Source organism: Stegostoma tigrinum, chromosome 2 (assembly GCF_030684315.1).
Source record: "Stegostoma tigrinum isolate sSteTig4 chromosome 2, sSteTig4.hap1, whole genome shotgun sequence".
NCBI classification, from domain to species: domain Eukaryota; kingdom Metazoa; phylum Chordata; class Chondrichthyes; order Orectolobiformes; family Stegostomatidae; genus Stegostoma; species Stegostoma tigrinum.
The window spans coordinates 113,964,698-113,986,499 of NC_081355.1; the positions used below are offsets into that span (position 1 = coordinate 113,964,698).

General features: G+C 41.5%; 2 protein-coding genes across 2 annotated transcripts in view; one reads left to right on the plus strand and one right to left on the minus strand.

The window, feature by feature from the left end:
- The window catches only part of LOC125460252 (metalloreductase STEAP1-like), a 42,011-nt gene extending 27,563 nt beyond the window's left edge, over positions 1–14,448 (minus strand). The window contains exons 1-2 of the mRNA XM_048547494.1: positions 14,182–14,448; positions 13,742–13,850 (exon numbers count right to left, since the gene is read on the minus strand). Of these exons, the coding sequence (XP_048403451.1) occupies positions 13,742–13,831 (90 nt within the window). The 5' untranslated portion in view covers positions 13,832–13,850; positions 14,182–14,448. The remainder of the gene's footprint in view (positions 1–13,741; positions 13,851–14,181) is intronic.
- Positions 1–21,802, plus strand: part of LOC125460258 (uncharacterized) — a 94,479-nt gene that overhangs the window by 33,039 nt on the left and 39,638 nt on the right. The gene's annotated exons all lie outside the window — the stretch shown is intronic.

The following is a 21,802-nucleotide window of genomic DNA, read 5'->3' on the forward strand; positions in this document are numbered from 1 at the left end:
GCCTGCACAATGGTATGCAGTCAGGATGGAAATGCTCTGGGAATCCTCAGCATCAATTCCAGACCGCATGAAGTCTTACAGCATCAGGTCATATACAGACAAGTTAAACATCTTGCTGACTTAATTCCTGAAAAGGTGATGGAAGCAAAGTCCTGATAGACTTCTGTTAAGCAAGAGGGTTAAAGGTTAATAGGGGGAGGTGGGAATTCAGATTTGATGTTGAATCAGATCAGCCATGATCTTATTAAATGGTGGAGCAGGTTTGATGTTCTGAATGGGGTAATCTGGTTCCTAATTCATATGCTTGCATATGTGGTCATATGTTTGTATAATTACAACCTATTTCTAACCTCCTGAGCTGATGAATCAGTACATTTCAATGTTGCAACTCCAAGTTAGAGGAAACACTGAGTGTTGCAAAGATACAGTCTATACTCTGGGTACAGGACATCAATGTTCACTACATGACTGGCTCATAGCACTGCTACCCACAGAGGTAGCCGAGTCCTAAAGGGCATAATGGCTAGTCTGTGTCTGCAACTGGTGAAGAAGGAACCATTGAGAAGGAAAACTGACCCACTTTCCTCACCAACATACTTGTGGCATGATGCATCTGTCAATGTCAGTGGAATACCATGCACTCCTTGTGAAGGTGAAGTCCAGCCTTCACATTGAGAATATCCTCTACCATATTGTTTGGCACTACCACCGTGCTGAATGGGATAGATTTTGAATAGGCCTAGCAACTGAAGACTGGGTATTTATGAGGCACTATGGGTCATCCGAAACAGCAGGATTGTAATCAAACACAATCTGTAACCAATGGGCCAGCATATTCCCCCATCTACCATCACTATCAAGGTAGAGATTAACCCTATTTCAATGAGGAGTGCAGGAGGGCCTGCTATAAATACCTCAGGCTTATCTAAAAATAAGCATCTGATGAAGCTAGAACAGGTAGGTGCAGGGATGGAGTTTCAGAGCGAAGGTTTAGTTGACTGAAGACTGGCCAACATCAACAGAGTGATTAAATTTTCTGGATGCATAAGGGCCAGAATTGTTTAACTGAAAATAGTTCAAAGGGTTACAGAACTAGTAGAGATTCAAGAGGTAGGCAGGGGCAACACCATGGAAGAATTCAAAAACCAAGATAAGAATTTTAATAATAACATGCTGCTGGACTGGGAATCAATGTCGATCAATGAGTACAAGTGTGATTTGGGAAAAGGATGTTCCAGTTAGGATGTGGACAGTAATGTTTGGAATGACCAGAGGTTTATAGAGTGTAGAATGCACAAGATCAGCCAGGACTGTGTGGGAGGACAAGTGTGCAGTAACTCAGGAACCTTGACTGGAATGGAACATTGTTTATTATTGAATACCAAAACAGAGTCATGACACATGGCATACATTGGCCAGTTCCAGCCCAGGAGATGCATCCTTGGTTTACTTATTTAATTTCACCTCTTTATCTTAACCAGCCTGTTCAGAGATGGTATTACACATCTGTGAAGCAGATGGGATTTGAACTCAGATCCCCTGATTCAATGGTAGGGACAATACCTCTGTACCATAAGGGTGTCCCCTTGATCTTCTTTATAAAGGGCTTAGGTAATGAGTTCCAGCTGGGCAGGCCATTGCCTGTTACTAAGGGAAATCACAGTCAATGAGCTCCATGAGGAAATGAATTAGTGATTCCCTAAGGGCCTTGGAGGGGTTATCACATTCTCCCCCACATCTCTCCAAGGCTGACCCTCGCTCCTGTGATGATGGGGTGACTTGTGTTGCTTTGCCCAAGGCCCTATCCTTGTTGCTTTCCAGGTCTGGTCGGAGGGTGTGTAGTAAGTAACGGACATCTCTTTCGTAATGATCATCGAAGAGCCACGGCAGGGGGTTCATCCTTGGTGGCAAGCTCCAGCCGAGTTTCCTCTACCTCTGTCTCCATCTCTGAGCTTGAGTCCCTACGGTCCTTAGGACTGGTCCTCGAATGTTTAGTGAGCTGAGTTTTCTATCTGCAAGTTAGCATGAAGGGTGTCAATGGTGGTGTGTCTGTCAAAACAGTCACCTCTGTGCAGGGTTTCTGCAGACAGAGTGTTGTTGATGTGCTTTTTTTGCTATCTTCTCCCAAGTTTTAACCATGTACGATACTGGCCACTTTTTGCGAAAAGGAGTATCCTGTGGAAAGCTTTCACTGACCTTCCTTATGTGAACCACATCTCTCTCTGTTTAAAATCTCTGTATGACCTACACTCATCATGGCCCCTTTCCTGAGCTTCTTGTTTTAATTCAATTTTGCTCCCCAAGTTTGGGAAAGTCAGGCAAAGCCAAGTCCAGAAGTGTTGGCCCATCAGTTGTTCTGACGTGTTACATCCATTATCATATGCGGCATTGTTCTATAGTTGAAGGGGAATTGTGCAAGTTTCCAAAGACCGTGTAGTCTGTTTTCCCACGCTACTTTAGAGTACCTGGCCTGCCTGCTCAGCCAGACCATGGTAGGTTGCTGTGCAATGTGCCTTCCTCCCTTTGTCTTCATAAAATTCTGAAAGTTCCCGCTGGTAAATGAGCTCTGTTATGAGGACCTCATACTTACTAAAGGATTAGTGGAGTTTTTCTGTGATGCTGTAAGCACTCTATGCATATTGGTCCTTTTTGAATGGATATCAATTAGGATTAAGAGCGTACAGCCCACACACAGCCCTGTAACATCTGCATGTACTTGCACCCTCTTGGCCATTCCCATGAGTGCAGAGAAGCTATTGGTGGGACCTTCTGGTATTTCTGTCAAGTTTTGCACTGTTTGACCAGGTTGTCAATATTGTGTCTATGCCAGATTACCAAACATAACTCCTTGTGAGCATTTTCATTCTAGAAATTCTGGGATGGCCATGGCACAATTCTTGAAATACAGGTCATTAGCCTGGACGTGGAACAACCACCCTGGCTCCCCACAAAATAATCCCATCTTCTGTGTTCAACTCCTGAAATTTTGAGATATAAAGGTTTCAGCTCTTCTGTAAGACGTCCTATTGTCCACCATTTAGGATGATAGCTTCACCAATGTGGGGTCTTTCTGGACGGAGGCCTGGGATTTGTTTGGCAGGTACTGGTACAGTGCCCCATGAATCATGATAACTTCAGAGGTGAAGGTAGGCTGGTGGGTTGTGGCAGGTGGCTCGTGGCATCTGCATTGGCCATATGTCTCCCTGAACAAAGTTCCAAGGTACATTCATATGCAATTAATGGTAGTGAAATGCTAACCATAGACATACTGGTGGGACTTTTTCACCATGAAAACCATGCCACACGTTCTTTCTCGATCTGGGCATACTTCCTTTCAGCCTCAACCGGGGTTCATGGTGCATATGTGATTGAACATGCTGTCCCAGGGTTCCAACTGTGCAATAATACCACCCCTATCCCATAGGGGGCATTTTCACAGATTACAATGAGTGGTCTCAGGAGGTTGTAACGGGCTAACATATTTGCTGACAGTACTTACTGTTTGAAGTTTGCAAAGGCTTTCTCTTTTGGCATTTGCCGGGACTATTTCTAACATTTTTTTTAGCAGGCCTTGGAAGTGTGCCAGCAGGGTTGCCAGATTTGGTATAAACTTCCTGAAGTAATTATGACATCAAGAAAAGATTTTAACTCTGTTGTGTTCCTTGGAATCAGAGCCTTTTTATGGCCTCCATCTTCTTTTTGGCAGGGTGTAATCCACCCTTGTCAACTCTCTATCCAAGGTACATAAGCTTGTTTATCTGGAACACACATTTTTCTCTTTTTAGCCCAGATGCAAAAAAAATTGCACAACCTCCTCCAAACTCTCCAAACATTCCTTTGTGGTAGCTCCTGAGATTAAAATGTTATCCAGATACACTGCACTCTGGGCACCCCTTGGAGGATGCTGTCTGTTACCCTTTGAAAGATGACGCAAGCCAATGATACCCCAAAGGGCAAGTGAGTGTACTCATACAGTCCTTCGTGAGCATTTACAGTGATGTACTTCCTGTATGACACCTCAATCTCCAGTCGGTGGTAGGTGTGGCTCATTCCAATCTGTAAAGTATATGATTCCAGCCATGTCTTCTATGCGTGACTTCTGTCAAAGTGGGAAGCTCTGTGGACTAACAGCTTATAATCCCCACAGAGACAGTTTTAGAACTGCGATTACTGGAGGGGCCCATTCAGTAAATTGCACTGAGTGTATGATGCCAAGTTCCTCTAGATGATCAACTTTGGCACAAAGGGCATTCGGGACTGCTTGTGCCTTAAAGTATTTAGGGTGGGCCTCAGGTTCTACTTAGATCTTGGCCCTGGTGCTTTTCTCTTCCCACGGCTCTCTTGGAACATTTCAGAATATTTCCCAATGACTTCACATTGATAGCCAGTATCCAATTTAAAAATCAGTTGCCAATCCAGGCAGATTTTCTGTCGCCAGTCACTTCCCTAGAGGTTGAGAGCTTGCCCTTGCACTGCCATTATGGCGAGTTGGTCAGTCTGTTGCCCGTGCATAACTGGAGTTACAGTGGTCCCAACCTAGCTTGGCTGTGCCACAAGTTTAAAAGCAAGATGGCTCAGAATTTTCTAAATGTTTGCACCTTAAAAACAGATACAATAGTACTGTGTCTACCTCCATGTCTGTGGTCTGGCTATCAGCCTGGAGTTTTATCTTAATTGGGGCCACTTTAGGACCAGTGATGCAATGTGGCTGTATCAGTTCTTCATCCTTGGGTTGACTTATTTGCAACACCCTGCCATGAGGTGGCTTTGCCGTTTGGCTTGTGTAGTATGGGTTTCACCTGTTTTGGATGCCTTGTCTGGGGTGAACTCTATGACCAAAGTGCAGCATGGATATTTTTGCTCCTATTACATTGTGGGGACATTTCCTGCTTAGGCAGTAGCAACTGCCGATGCTGGAGTCAGAGATAACAAGGTGTGGAGCTGGAGCAACACAGCAGGCCAGGCAGCATCAGAGGAGCGGGAAAGCTGACGTTTCGGGTTGAGACCTTTTTCAGAAATGAGCCATACAGTTCTGAGGAAGTGTCACTGGACCTGAAACGTTAACTCTGATTTTTTTTTTCCACAGACACTGGCAGACCTGCTGAGCTTTTCTAGCAACATATGTATGTTGTTCTAGAAAGAAACATTATTTGCATATGAACACCAAAATAGGGCCATTACTCTTGGCATACATAGGATAGACACAGCCTGGGACAGACAGTTCTGCAGACCCATCTCTGGTCTGCTTTACTCTATTTAATATGCAGAAGTGCTCTTATGTCTAACTGAATAGATGTTTTCCCCCATCATCAAATCCCCTGCAGTATTTTCTTCTTCTATTAACCACCACCAGTAACTCACTTGCGTGTCCAACTGAATGACTTACACACAAAGCCCACTACTGTCATTCCAACACATCAAAGGTGAGGGAGACATAGGAAGAGCAGGAAAGGAGTAAATCAAAATGGAGTTAGAAGAGCAAATAAAGCATCGAAACTTTTTTATTGTTAGCCACCACCAGTAAATCACCCATGTAGCCAATTGGATATTTACTTGCAAAGCCTGTTAGCACCGTTTTACAAGGGGCTCAGATGAGGAGTTCCAGTTAGGCAGGCCATTGCTTGTTACCAAGGCAACTCATACTCAATGAGCTTCATGAGGAGATAAATTTGCAATTCTCCATGGGCCTTGTGGCAGTTACCATGGAATGGAAAGCTACTGGGATGGAATAAAACATGAGAGATCTCAGATACATGAATACTGATTTTGAGACACATTCAAGGAGTTGAGAGGAAACGGAGATTGGAGATGAGGTGGCACATCACAGGGATTATGGGGTGATATATTTTTGTTTGAGGATAGGGTACAGAACTGTCAAAAATATTTATGAACATGGAGACTAGGTTGAGAGATTGAGTGGTTGTCAATATCATTGGATTGAGGAAGTGAGAGGAGGCTCCCCAAGCTCTATTTTTTTTGAGAAGATCATGGCTAATTGGATTAAAACTTCAAATCTATTTTTCTACCTTCTTGAGGAGACATGGCAGAAGTGGTTGATGACCTCAATCTTAGTGAGAAAGAATTCATGATTCCTCGCACTTACCATTGTAGATGACAGAGGAAGAAACAGGGCAGAGAGGTTTAGGATGTTTAGCATGCTGGATGTACAGATCTATATTTAAGGACTATGTGAAGGTAAGTGGAAGAGATAGAATTAATTGGACATTTTTCTAAGTTGAACTGTACCATTTTATTCCTTCGAGTTTTATTCAGTTGTACGTGGACTGTAACCCATCAGCTAACTACTGAGGTGTAAAGTTTAATGTGTGCTGTAAGTCATCTGTTGTTTATCTGAAAATTAAATGACTTTGGAAAGGCAGCAAAGCAAATCAAGGAAATAAGAAATAAGATGTGTAGCTAATAATTACTGGGGAAAAATAAACTGGCTATGCTATGTCCAGAGGCCTACAGCAACCCTCTCTTGTCTCAGAATTCTGTAAAGCAAGAGGTCAGTGAGTACTGAAGATATCTCAGAAATGTCAGTTTCTCTTGAAGTTCTGTTTCTTAGAAGAAATCCCTGCGAACTTAATAGGATTTACAAATACCGATATTTGTGCTGACTTGGTGAAACCTGTGGTATTGGACTGTGGCCAATCTCAACAACTCATATCCAAGTTGACTGGATGTGACATTTATCATTTGACACACGAAAGATATTATCAAGCTGGAGAGGGTTCAGAAAAGATTTACCAGGATGTTGCTAGGAATAGAATGTTTAAGTAAAAAGGGAGAGACTGGATAGGCTGGGACTTTTTTCACTGGAGCATAGAAGTTGAGGGGGTGACCCTTTGGAGGTTTTTAAAATCATGAGAGGCACACATAAGGTGAATGACAGGTGTCTTTTCCCTATAGAAGGGAATTTCAAGAGTACGGAGCACATTTTTAAGGTGAGAGGAGAAAAATTTAAGAAGTGCATGAGGAGCAACTTTTTTTTTACATAGAGAGTGGTTCATGGGTGGAATAATCTTCCATAGGCAGTAGTGGATGCGTGTACAGTTACAATGTTTAAAAGACATTTAGATAAGTAAGTGAATAAGAAAGGTGTGGAGGGGTGCAGGCCAAATACAGGCAGGTGGGGTAACAATGTGTGGAGCTTGATGAACACAGCAGGCCAAGCAGCATCTTAGGAGCACAAGATGCTGCTCGGCCTGCTGTGTTCATCCAGCTCCACACTTTGTTATCTCGGATTCTCCAGCATCTGCAATTTCCATTATCTCTGATACAGGCAGGTGGGACTACTTTAGTTCGGGGTTAATATTGGCATGGACTGGGTGGACCGAAGGGTCTGTTTCTGTGCTGTATGACTCTATGACTCTGTGACAGGACATTCAGAAGACATAAGAATTCTAGTTTATTCTTTTGGTTCCAGATCTTTAGACCATGGGAGACGTATTTACTCCTTTTGCCTAATTTATTTTATAAAGCCCTTCATCTCTTTAGAAATATCATGTCTTTTCATGTTGTGTGAGTGCATCTGTGTATGTGGCATGAACAGGATATTTTAATTTCAGATCATAATATTAGGTGTTAATCAGTAGTTGTCACTGCTTTGAGAATAAATTTGATAAGTTCTTGATTAAAAGGGGATCAAAGGTTACAAAGAGAAGGTAACAGAATGGGTTTGAGAAATATATCAGTCATGATTGAACAGCAGAACAGACTCAATGGGTTGATTGGCTTAATTCTGCTCCTATATCTTATGTTCATAATAGATTAATTATTTTTTAATTCATTCAAGAAGTCCGGTCAAAGTTTCTTTTTATTCTGGACAGCAACATGAAAGAGTGGGCTACATTCCGAAAGCTAGTATGTTCAAATAAATCCGTTGGACTATAACCTGGTGTCGTGTGATTTCTGACCTTGTCCATCCAAGTCCAACACCGGCACCTCTACAACTTGGTCATTTTGGAAATTTAATCATCAGTTTTCCATGAATGGTGTGACAGATGGATTAATAGGGCTTGATTAGCAATGCATTCCTCTAGCCATAACACCAGAGTCTATCTTCACAATTTAGGTTGATCCGGGAACATTGAACAAAGAACTAAACCTGATAAAGCTATATGCTGCCCAGTCAGTTGGCAGTGAATAGCTGAATCTGTTGTCCATCACATCACAGATTTAATGTGATTTATATGAAAATAAAATACTGTGGATGTTGAAAATCTAACACAAGTACAGAGAATGATGAAGAAACTCAGCAGGTCTGGTAGCTTCTGTGCACAAAGAAACAATTCTGAAGAAGAGTCATACTACCCTTAAAATGTTATTGCTGTTTCTCTCTCTACACATGCTGCTTGACCTGCTGAGTTTCTCCAGTATTTTCTTTGTTTGTGTGGTATGACTTTGTTTGGCCAGAAAGTATCCAGATGATTCTTGTGAAGAGAAGATTCCAATTCAAGATAGAAAATTATTCCATTCCCTGTTCTTTATTTTTCTCCTTCCTCAGCTCTGTACTATCATAAAAGCTTTCTTGAATCAATAGTGATTGGAACCAGGTGGATTCTATTGACTATGAGATCATTGATTGGGGTTGTAAACCTGGGCTGATCAGGGAGCCCTAGCTGGCAGATATAAACGAGGAGTTAAGGGTCTCTCATGTGGTAGTTGCCCTCCCCCTGGACTAAGTGACCTAGGTTCAAGTACCAATTGATCCAGATGTGTGTAATAACATCGCTGAACTGGCTGATTAGAAAAACTGGCTAATGAAAAAAAAATTCTGAGCATTTTTGGAGAGAAAAAAAAGGGGATTCAGAGAGTCTCCTGACTTCAGGGACTCACTCCGAACTGGCTGGTCACGGCCAGTGAACTATGCCCACATAAATGAAGGGTGACTTGGTGATTGAATAACTGTGCAGTTATTTCAGCATCTAACATTTTCCAGTTTTGATGGAGGATCACTGAACTGAAATGGCTCTTCACGGATACAGCCTTATTGTTTAGCATTTCCAGCACTTTCACTTTTTCCTCAGATTTCAATCAACCACAGTACTTTAAAAAAAAATTCCCAAGACCTGTTCTACTGTTTCTCTGTCATGCACCCAAGTTTTATATTTGGCACGAGGTAACAAGATTATTTGAATGGCGGTCAAATTGTGCTCAAACGTATCAACTGCCTTCATATAATTCAGAGGAGTTGAGTAGATATGTACAACTTGACATTATTTATATTTTGACAGAATAATCTAGATTTAAAAATGAAAATAGAGCACCATACTTTTCCTTTTCATTCCTTTCAAAATTATAAGCATTCTGATTAAGTTACAGACTAGAATTAGATTTCTTGCTGGAAGCAAAGGTAACAAATGGTGATCAAAAGACAGTTAGTCAACAGATCCACCTCTCATTGGAAAGTACTTCCCACCAAATTAGAATTATAAAAAAGTTTCTGATCTCACTGATACACATTTCAAAGCAACGTGACATAAAATCACTCGGGACTGTTTGTTGCTATAGATAGCGGAAATTGGGTCAGACTGATAAAAGTCTGATTTCTTCCATTACTATACCCTTTAAAAGGTTGGAATCTTAGTTGTAATATAGGAATATAGGAACAAGAGTAGGCCATTCAGCCCATTAAGCTTGTTCCACTATTCAACGAGATCATGGTTGTTCTATGGACTAACACCATATATCTGCCTTTGGCCCATATCCCTCAATGCCTTTGCTTTACAAAGATTAACCTATCTGAGATTTAAAAATAACAACTGATGTAGCATCAACTGCCATTTGCGGGAGAAAGTTCCAAACATCTTTGTGTGTAAAAGTGCTTCCTGACATCTCTCCTGAATGATTTTTAGATTATGCGCCTCGTTCCAGAATCCTCAACCAATGGAAATAGTTTAACTTTATGGATCCTGTCTTTTCCTGTTAATGACTTGAAGACTTCAATAAAATCACCCCTTAGCCTTCTAAAGTCTAAAGAAACAAACTTAACTTGTATAATCTCTCCTCATAACCTAACCTCCAAAGTCTAGGATAATAAAATGTGAGGCTGGATGAACACAGCAGGCCCAGCAGCATCCGAGGAGCACAAAAGCTGATGTTTCGGGCCTAGACCCTTCATCAGAGAGGGAGATGGGGTGAGGGTTCTGGAATAAATAGGGAGAGAGGGGGAGGAGGACCAAAGATGGAGAGAAAAGAAGATAGGTGGAGAGGAGAGCATAGGTGGGGAGGTAGGGAGGGGATAGGTCAGTCCAGGGAAGACGGACAGGTCAAGGAGGTGGGATGAGGTTAGTAGGTAGGAGATAGAGGTGCGGCTTGGGGTGGGAGGAAGGGATGGGTGAGAGGAAGAACAGGTTAGGGAGGCAGAGACAGGTTGGACTGGTTTTGGGATGCAGTGGGTGGAGGGGAAGAGCTGGGCTGGTTGTCTGGTGCAGTGGGGGAAGGGGACGAACTGGGCTGGTTTTGGGATGCGGCGGGGGGAAAGGGGAGATTTTGAAGCTGGTGAAGTCCACATTGATACCATTGGGCTGCAGGGTTCCCAAGCGGAATATGAGTTGCTGTTCCTGCAACCTTCGGGTGGTATCATTGTGGCACTGCAGGAGGCCCATGATGGACATGTCATCTAAAGAATGGGAGGGGGAGTGGAAATGGTTTGCGACTGGGAGGTGCAGTTGTTTATTGCGAACCGAGTGGAGGTGTTCTCCAAAGTCGTCCCCAAGCCTCCGCTTGGTTTCCCCAATGTAGAGGAAGCCACACCGGCTACAGTGGATGCAGTATAAAAGTCTAGGTATCATTTTTCTAAACCCACATTGTAATTCCTCCAAGGACAATACATCCTTCCTAAGGTGGCGTGCCCAGATTTACTCACAATACTCCATGTGAGGTCAAACCAGGATTTGTATAGCTGTGCAGCTTCTGTATCCTTGCACTCCAAGAGATAGCATTCCATTAGCCTTCCTGATTATTTTTTGCACCTGTTTGTAGCATTTTCCTTTTTGTTTTCAATTGCATCCGTACCAGAATCAGATGCAGCAGTCTACACACGCTAATTTTTTACAATGTTGCCCTTATGAGAGCAGTGAGTTTCCAGAATTGCTTCACCTCTAATAGACAGGAATTAGCATTACCCTTCCATACTTGGCAGAAGAGTGGAGCGAGGAGGTGGTAAGCCTGCATGCATTTTTCACACAGAGAAATGGTGGAACAAGAAGATAAAAAAAAAGATACAGGCAGTCATCTCAACTCATCAAATAATCAGGTCAAATTGACAATGTTATTAGTAAGCCTACCTCTGTGCCAATTGGCCCAGGTTCAAATCCTACCTCTTCTAGAATTGTGTAATAACAAAATATCTAAAAATGCAAATAGAATGCTTAGCTTCATAATTAGATTACGTGGGAGTTCAATAACAAGGAATATATACAAACACTGAGAAGTTATTGGTTAGGTCTCAGCTAGAGCATTGGCACAGACTTTGTAAAGAATTACACTTGCATTCATTACTCTGATAGCTACTCATGGGGTTTTCACTAGTTTCTGAGCTGAAACTTGCATTAATTTGACATCAGTGATGTGCGCTAACAGAGGAAATAACAATGTGATTCTCATTGAAACTTGTAGAGTTCAAATGGCAGGTATAATTTACATTCAGTTTGTGCACCCAACAAAAGAAAATAAATTCAAGCGAAAGCAACAACGTAAAAAATTTTTAAAAGTGTTCAAAACCAGGGTGAGATAGTCTTTGTAGTTGCCAATGTATGCTCCATATAATCCCATCAGAAGTTAAAAATATGAAATATAATTTTTAACAGTTTATGAACTGGGCTACTTTGAATAGTCAGACTCCACTGTTTTAAAAGCATTAAAATATTTCACAACATTGTACTTTAAGAAAGAACATCTTTAACATATGATTAACAGTTAAAAAGATGAGCTCACATTCAGCTTAAGGCCATCACAAAATATGATGCTGACACACAATGGGCTGAATCATTGCAGGAGTCAGCCGAGTGTCATTTTTGTTTAATTTGAAGGAGGTTTTCTCCACACGAGGTTTTAGTACCTTTTCTCAAGCTCAAACTCGCTTCATTAACTTTGTGTCAGGGTCCTGTAGCATCCCCTTGTCCAATACTAGCCTGATTCTTTGACTTACCCTAGACAGAGTGTTCCCACTGCCAGGGCATCCCTGCATTCCTGGTGCTGATGCCATTTTTAAAAGGTTAGCCGATGTCCAATCAAGCACTCTCAGCTGTCCTGCATGGTTTGTGACTTTCGTTCCTCACATGGCAAATAAGGGCAATTGATGCTCTGTTCTGTTGTAGGGACCTGGAGTGTTGACCGAGAGGGTGCTGTGGAGGAGGGTGCTAGTCTCTTCCCCTGGACAGGCAGAGCAGATTCCACTCCAGACTCTGCCAGACTGGTCTGAGTTTGCCACCCAGGTCAGTGCAGTCTGAAGGAATGCCCAGCAACGTTGCAAGAAGAAGGAGTGCCAACCACCCTCTCTTTTTCCTATGTCTGCTACTGCACACCCCTCCCACTAAGGCTCAGGTTCTTCAACCTTCAATTTTGCATGTAACATCTTCCCGCACTCACTATCACCAACCCAACACCCCCACACCACTGACCATTATGACGTTTGCCTTAACTGCACCAGCATTAATGTCTGTGCCAGATACATTGACCTCACTCAATCCTTCCTTTTGTCTCATTCCAGGATTAAATAACCCAAAGTAGGGCAGAAAGAGGTGCATGACATTTGGCTCCTTATCTCCTATGAGGATCAGTTCCTGACCATGACCACAATGACTGACTAACTATACCTAAGTCCCCAGACAGACAGCAGACAAAGCCCTGGACTTACTGTGCCGGGACTCCCTGACTGATGCGTATCTCCGTTGACTTGACTGGAGATTACACCCCTCAGACTTTGAGACGTGGCCAGTTGATTGAAGCTTGTGTAATGCATTTGGCTTGTACACAACATGGTGAAGGTGGAGATTGGCACAGTATGGTGCTGTACCTTGAAATGTTGGTGCTGTGTGTCCAAGATGGAAGGCTAAAGGAGCAAGTGACAAGGTAGTCACTGGCTAACCCACCCTGGCCTTCAAGTCAGAAATTGTCAGTGTATAGGTTCAGTTAGAGGTTGGTAGAATTGGAAACAGTGTCCTAGCTTAGCAACTGAAAATTAATCCCTTCAGGTATATTAAACTGTATCGAAATAATTTAAAAAAGCTAGCCCAGCTTTTTACATGCTGTTTCCCTTCCCATTGCAATTTGCCCATCCGTTACTTTAAAAGATGATATGTCTCATTTGACAAAGAATGTGTACTATGTCATTTTGCACATAAACTATGATCACATCAGATGGGTAGCCCTGCTAAAGACTTAATGTGTAAACCACAAGGCACATGAAAATTCCACACCAACAGGATCATCATTGACCAGTTTGCAGTAATTTGGATTTGCAATTTGAATGCAGACTTTTTTTTAACCTCCACTACAAGTGTGACATTAGAACTCTTCAAATGGTTGAAACAAAAGCACTTTAGCCTACAGCAATAGGGGATTTAGAGATTTTAGATACATGCTAGCTGATTTTAAGTTAAGTTTTTAGACAATCTTTTGTCATAGGGAAGCATAAATATTTTTCAATATATTTCATAGTGGCCTATTCAGATCATGTCCCAATGCCAAAGTGAAGTAAACAGTACTTTAAGAAAATTATATACTGTTTTACCGTCTGCGTGTTATTTACTTCTATTGATGTTAATTCCATTCTCCGCGTTTCATTACTATTATGTGTGGGAGGGGCACTCTCGACATCCATGAGGAGTTACTGTTTACACCTGCAACAAACAAACACAAATGTACAGTATTGGAGATTCTAGTACAAACTTATACCTAGAATAAAACTTATATAAACTTGATCAAAAAAGAGAGAGAAACCTCAGCACAAATATAACACTAAAATAAGAAAAGTTTAAACTTTTTTTTAAATACAGTTGAGTATCTGGTAACATTGGACTGTCGCTGGAAGTCAACAGTAAACCTGGCGCTCCATCCACGCCGAGTTTCCCACTCACGGATCTGGTCCGAGTTGTTCCCTTCCAGCCGCAGCTGTCTCAACCCACACTGTCTAAAGCAATTGCACGTAGTAACATTCAAACACACACCCACCGTCTTTGTACGGCCAAAGTTAGCAGAATGGACCAGGGAAGCATTCAATGAAGGTCACCTCGCTCTGAAGTTACTGCCTCGGACTTCAAAACTGTTATCAGCCCGAATCAACGAGTTTCCGAGATAGGGAAAGTAACCTAGGTGCTCGGCACCTAGACAGAAGTCTACTTCCTGACCTCCTGGATTATGTGCTGTGCCCGCTGCCCGGTCTGCAACTCGTTCATCCGCACGCCCGCCACTCACATTCTACTAACACCACCCTCCAGCATTTTGATTGGTCCCGACGTCCTGTCAATAACACCCACCCTCCTGGAGTACAGATCACCATTTCAGTCAAGGTGACAGTGCACATCACCACATTCTGGTGTCTACTTTTAACTAAACTAATGGCAACAGGTTTTAAAAATCAAACATTTGAAAGAGGAAATAAGGTCCCTTCCGAAAACAGAAAATGCTTACAGTTTTAAAAGACGAAGCTTTTAACGAAGCAAATAAAATAGCATTCCCCCGTGGGATGATTGCACATCAGGTACCTATGTCTTTTGGAACTTTGCCAGCTATGTGCAGGCAAATACGGAGCCGCTTTGAGCTTAAGAGGTAACCATAACTTCTTTAACATAAGAACAAGTAATATTCCCCCAAAGTGGTGTGAAAAAAATGTGCTTTCCACATTTCAAAAGTGACTCCAATTGTAACAATACTTCAAATGTACTCAATTGATTGTAGTAGCACTTTAGAACCTTGGCAAATGCTGTGGCCAAGACTGCAAGAAATTGCAGAGTGTTGTGAACGCAGCCTAGTCAATGATGTAAACCAACCTTTATACCTATTGATAACAAAGTGTGGAGCTGGTTCTCCAGCATTTGCAGTTCCCATTATCATTTATACCTATTGACTTTGTGTGTGGTTTTGGCTGCCCTGCAAAAGCAACCAACATAATCAAAGACCCCACCTCGAGTTACAGTCTCTTCCACCCTCTTCCATTGGACAGAAAATACAAACATTTGAATACATCCATAAACAGATTTAAAAACAGCTTCTTCCCTGATGTTATCAGACTTTTGAATGGTCCTCTCAAATGATAATGTTGATCTCCCTCTCTGCACCTTCTCTGCGACTGTAACACTGTATTCTTTACTCTGTTATGCCCTAATACACTTTGTATGGTATCATCTGCCCGTATTTCTAAACAACACTTTTCACTGTATCTCTGCACATGTAATATCAATAAATCAAATCAAACCAAAAATTGCTCGATGAATGCAAGTTAATATATGCAAGCCTATGTACTATCACAAAATAATTAATATGAAACTATACAAGATGTTAAAACATCGGAGTGGTCTATCCCATTTGCAGTTCTGATGGACATTGTACACAAAAGATGTCATGAGATTGGAAAAATGTTCTGCAAAAGGGCAATCTGACAGACATCCGACATCAGAAAGTTGAACTATCAAGGCTGCTGAAACTAAATGTGTTCACACTGAGGAATTTTAATGAAGTATTCAATACCTCCAAGTTGAGAGGGCAGTGTAATTGGGCACAACTCTCAAGAAACAACAATGTACAATTTTATTCGCTGTATTCTGAAAAAAGGCTTTAAGCTTTGGAGCTAGTGCAGCAATAAGTAATGAAATTAACAACTGAAGTTAAACAGAGATAGTAAGAACTGCAGATGCTGGAGTCAAATATAACACAGTGTGGAGCTGGAGGAACACAGAAGGCCAGGCAGCATCAGGGGAACAGGAAAGTTGACGTTTCAGGTTGTGACACTGCTTCACAAATGGGGAGGGGCAGGGAGCTCAGGAATAAATAGAGAGGAGGGATGGTGCTGGGGAAGGTAGGTGGGATTGTGATAGGTGACTGCAGGTAGGGCGTGGTGAGGATTGGCCAGTGAGATGGAAGGGGCGGAAAGGTGGGAGAGAAGATGGACAGGTTGTGCCAGGTCAAGGAGGCAGGGATGAGAGGGAGGTTTGGTCATGGGCTGAGGCCAGGAGTGAGGAGATTTTGAAACTAGTAAAATCCACATTTAGGCCATTGGGCTGTAGGGTCCAGAAGGTGCTGCTCCTCCAGTTTCCAGGTGGCGTCATTGTGACACGGGAGGAGGCCCGGGATGGACATGTCATCCAGGAGTGGGAGGGGGGAGTTAAAATGGTTCACGACTGGAAGGTGTTGTTGTTTGTTGTGGACAGAGTGCAGGTGTTCTACAAAATGGTTTCCGAGTCTACACTTGGTCTCACCGATGTAGAGGAGGCCACATTGGAGCAGCAGATGCAGTAGAGACCAAGTTGCTGGATGTGCAGGTAAACCTCTGTCTGATGTGGGAGGTTTGTTTTTTGCCTTGAATGGAGGTGAGAGGGGAGGTGTAGAGGTAGGTGTAGCACCTCCTGCCGTTGCAGGGAAAAGTACCAGGGGTGGTGGGGCTGGAGTGGAGTGTGGAGCAGACAAGGGAGTCGTGGAGAAAGTGGTCCCTATGAAGGGCAGGTACAGGTGGGGAGGGAAATATCCATTTGTGTGAGGACAAGGACAATTCTGTCTTTATTTTTGTTGGGGGGAGGAGATGTGAGGGCAGAGGTGTGGGAAGCGCAAGAGATGTGGTTGAGGGCTGAAATTAAACAGTTGGGTTATTGGAACTTGGAATTTTTTATACAGGAAAAGTTCAGGATAATATAAAGCGGATATTTAATTGCCTTCAAGATTGTAGACAATATGAAGTCAGAATTTTAGATACTTAAAGATTCGAAAGCCAATCAACATAACCCCAGTCTGTTAAAATGAAGCATGAAAAAATTTCCATTGAACTATTTTGTGTCATTTATTTAGTTATTTGACATTGGCTTTGGATAGACTTTATTAGCTCTTTCAAAGCGTAAGGTGAACAAATTCATACAGATGTTGGTGACAATTTGGAACAGACTTCAGGGAGGCTTTCAAGCTGATAATAAAACTGTTGAACTGTATATTCTGTTCAGGAACTCAGAGGACCGACCAGGTGGCACGAGATTGTTCTCAATCTGGACTACAGCTGTTCAATTTTTGATGGCAATAAAAGCTTGCCTTAGTTGTGCTGGTCTTGTTCCAAAAGCAAACAATAAAAATATTTGTTGCAGAATTTAAGATCAACTAATTAAATAAAAATGGAATAAAAGCTGATTCCAGTCATAGTGATCATGAAACTACTGGCTTGTCTTAAACACTCAACTGATTCACTGAGGTCTTTCAGGTCTGGGCCAAACCTGCATAATATCATGTACAGAGATAATAGGAACTGCACATGCTGGAGAATCTGAGATAACAAGGTGTAGAGCTGGATGAACACAGCAGGTCAAGCAGCATCACAGGAGCAGGAAGGCTGACGTTTCGGGCCTAGACCCTTCATCAGAAAATATCACGTATGGACTGTAGTAATATCTCACATCAGAGCATTTCTTCTAATTGTCTGAGAAACCCCTTGTCCTTGGTGCAAGGCCTCACAATGTTGAGACTGTGTGGTACTTAGCACGCTAGGACAATGTAATACTGATTAAAATCATGCACGATCATCTTCCTTTGTAAATGATGTTTAGGACCTAGAATATCAGAATCTTTATGGAAAGCTCCAACAGAGACAGACCTGAAAGTAGCACTGCCAACATAACTCAGGAACCCAGACACTTCAGCATCAATATTATTGTGCTAAGTAAGACACGGTGTGCAGGAAAAAGCCAGCTGAATGAGAAAGGCTTTCCAGAAGGAGAACTGTACTACTTTGTGGTGATCTTTGAGATTGAAAAAAGAACTTTGCATTTCAGTGACTCCTCCTGCTTTGTGGTTGCACTTCACCTCCAGCAAATTACCAGACAATCCACAGAACAGATGGGAAATGAGTCATCCTACGCAGTCTTCAAACTGGAAGAAAATCACTTTAAATTCTGTCATTGATCTTCAGTATGCAGATGATGTTTCAATAAACAGTCTGTAAGGTAAGGTTCTTTTTCATCAATTCATTAACATCAATTGGGTGATCCTTGAAAATGTGAATCAATTTCAATACCTTGACAGCCTCCACATAATGAAAGCAGACATAGATGAAGAAATTCATTGTCGCTTACAATGTTCCACTTCTGCCTTTGGCTGATTGAAAAACATGTATTTGAGCATAAGGATCTCAAAGCTAACACTAAGGGCATAGTTTATAGAGCTGCAGTGATCTCCACACTTTTATATGCTTTGGAGACAAAGCAAACTTACAGTTAATACCGCAAAGCGCTACAGGTTTCACCAATGGTTCTCTTGAAAGATCCTTCAAATCCGGGGGAAGGCAAAGCAGTCTGGCTAGGTCACTTGTATGCCTGACACCAGACTCCTGAAACAATTCAAAAACTGGGTCACAGCACGAGACTCCCAGAAAGATTGCAGAAACAGTGTAGTGAGGTTCACAAAGCCAGACTTGTGACTGGCCAAAATGGAGAAAGTTTATTCATGAAGGCACCAAATACATCAAGACTGCACAAAACAGAAGTCAAAGGGCCAGTCAAAGCACACAAGTCTCCAAACACCACCATCAACCCACCCTTAAAGCATGACAAGCCTGCTTGTGGCAGAGTCCACTGGTAATGCATTGGTCATATCAGCCATCTCAAAACCATCAAACTGGAGTGGAAGTAATCCTCTATCCTGAGTGACTGCTGAAGAAGAAGATATGTGGCTCCTACCCAGAACAATTTGGTGGATCTTTAATACCCTTTTTAATAGCATTTAAAAAAAATTACTTGATTATCAACACCACCTTCTCCAGGGTAATTAAATGCTTATTTTACCAGGGGCCCCCACATCCTGTGGCTAAATAAAAGAAGCTTACGCTAAAGTTGCAGCTAAAATCTAACACTGATAACAAAAATAAGTTCTCTTCACTGTAACTGCCACAGAGGCATATGTATCTCATGCCTGACCTTGTGTTATCCGTTGTGGAGCCAGTATATAATGTAATTCTTTGAATTTCACAGAGAAAGAAGCCATCCGTTCACTTTTACAACTTGAAACTGACATTTTTGAGAGAAGAAATAATATTTAATTGTTAATTCTCCTTAATCTTAACAATAGTAGGATTATTTTGTACATCATTACTATGTAACTGCTTAAAATGAAGATACAATCGAAAATAAAATAATAGTAAACTTGCTGATCAATGCTACCGAGTTTCATCTGGGAAAATCTTACATGAAGTAACTTTATCCCAAAAAAGGATAACATAGTTAAGAATGAAATATTTCTAAATCAGTAATGAAATGCCAAATTTGAGAAATTGGGCAGTGGAAGTCAATACTGTAAATTAATTTATCAATTGCAATACATTTATAATTATGACTATCATAGCAATAATATAAATGTCACATTTGCTTGCAAATTGCTCAACTTTGTGTGATCAGTTTCTCTATAAGCAAGTCCATGTTTCTCGCAATCCAGATTTTGCCTTTGCTATTCAATTTCAAGCATTCACTTAGTGTAACCAAAGGATGTAACACTTTGGGGTGTTGGTAGAGCATTAGTTCATGGAGTTTAATCCTGCCAAGTGTGAGGTGCTGCATTTTGTGAAGACTAATAAGGGAAGGATATACACAATTAATGATAGGTCGCTAGGGAGTACTGAGGAACAGAGCGACTTTGGAGTACGAGTCCATTGATCCCTGAAGATGTCAGCACAGGTAGTCAAGGTGGTGAAGAAAGTATACAGGATGCTTGACTTCATTAGCCAGGGTGTAGAATATAGGAGAAAGGAAGTCTTGTTACATCTTTATAAATCATTGACCAGGCCACAGATGGAATACTGTGTGGTGTTCAGGTTGCCACACTGTCAGAAGGACGTGATTATTCTGGAGTCAGTGTAGAGAACATTCATCAGGATGGGCATGGACGAAAAGTCGCAGTTATGAGGAGGGACTGGAAAGGATGAGTTTGTTTTCCCTGGAGCAGAGGAGGCTGAAGGGGGATCTGATTGAGGCATACAAAATTATGAGCAGCATAGACAGAGAACATTACAAGAATCTCCTCCCCATGGCAGATTGTCTAAGACCAAAGGGCACAAATTTAAGGTGAAGAGTAATGGTTTGGAGGAGATGTCATAAAAAATAATTTTCACCCAGAACGGGTTGATACATGAAACATGCTGACTGACAGTGTGGTGGAGGCAAGTACTGTCACAACATTTAAGAAGCGTCTGGATCAGTACTTAAAATGCCAGGGCATAGTAGGCTACGGACCAAGGGCTGGTAAGTGAGATTAGTGTAGTGTGGTGTTTGTTGGTCAGCATAGATATGGGGGCCAAAGGGCCTACTTTGTGACTCCATGACTCTTTGTGACTCGATGACTTTTTCTTAGGTTAATTGAACATTTTATATACTTGCAAATGCAAGTTTCAAATCTTCCAAAATATGGGCTGGTTAAGTGAGATGTGACAAGATAGAAATTATTAAAGATTTATTTAAGTCATTGAGTAAATGGACCAAGTAACAGTTACAATAAATCTCACCTTAATGTAACTTCAGTTCCTTTCTGAAAATAGGCAAAAAATGTAAATAAATGCCACATTGATTCTTTTTAGGAAGCTACAACATAATTTGTCTTTTCTCCACAAGTAGGTTATTTAGCTCCCAGACTCTTAGATTGGAGTTGATATGTAATTCAACTCTATTTATCATCAGTTGATTAATATCCCTTGATATCCTTACTGAATTAAAACTTTTGATCTCAGTTTTGAAAGTTGACGTTGACCCAATATCCATTGCCTTTAGGAAAGAGAATACCAGATTTCCATTTATCTGCATGAAAAAGTGCTTCCTGAATTCACTCCTGATTGGCTTAGATCTCATTTTTTTCAAGGTGTTCCCTTGTTCTTGACAGAAAATAGTTTTTTCCTTGTCTACACTATCAAGCCTTTTATCTGTTCAAATACCTCAACTAAATTAACCTTCAAACTTTTAAATGTAAGCAAATAAAACAAAAACATGTTTATGTCATCTATCGTTGTAACATAATTTTTGAGCCCTGCTATCATTCTGGTCAAATGGCACTGCAGCTCTTCCAAAGCCATTACATTTTGTCTGAGGTATGCAACCAAATGGAACACAGCATTCAGTGGGGTCAATAAGTCGGGCAACTTACTTGATGCAGCTAAGCATTTTGCCAGTTACTCTCAACTTCAAGTGTGATGCCTATTTAATCATAAGAAATTGCATTTTGCAAGGAAACCATTTGGTCTATCCATGTACATTCTGCCATTAAGAAGCCATTCAGCCTACGATCACTTTATGTCTCTAGGTCCTTAGCCGTGGAGTATTTTCTACATGTTGACACTTCCTGCCTCGGCAGTACTTGTCATGCAGTGAGTTTGAGATCCCCAAAACGTCCTGGTAAAAATATTCTTTTCAAATACATTCTAAATCTACTTACCACCATAAAACTATCCCTTTTGTTATGGAATCGTCAACTAAGAGTAGTAATACTTTCCTGTGCACCGTATGTAGACCTCTCAGAATTAAAATCTTCAGTTAGATTTTACCTCATCTTCTGCTCTAAAGGAAGCAGCATATCCAATCCTCATTTGGGATGAGAAGACCAAGAGGAACTTAGACCAAGCGGA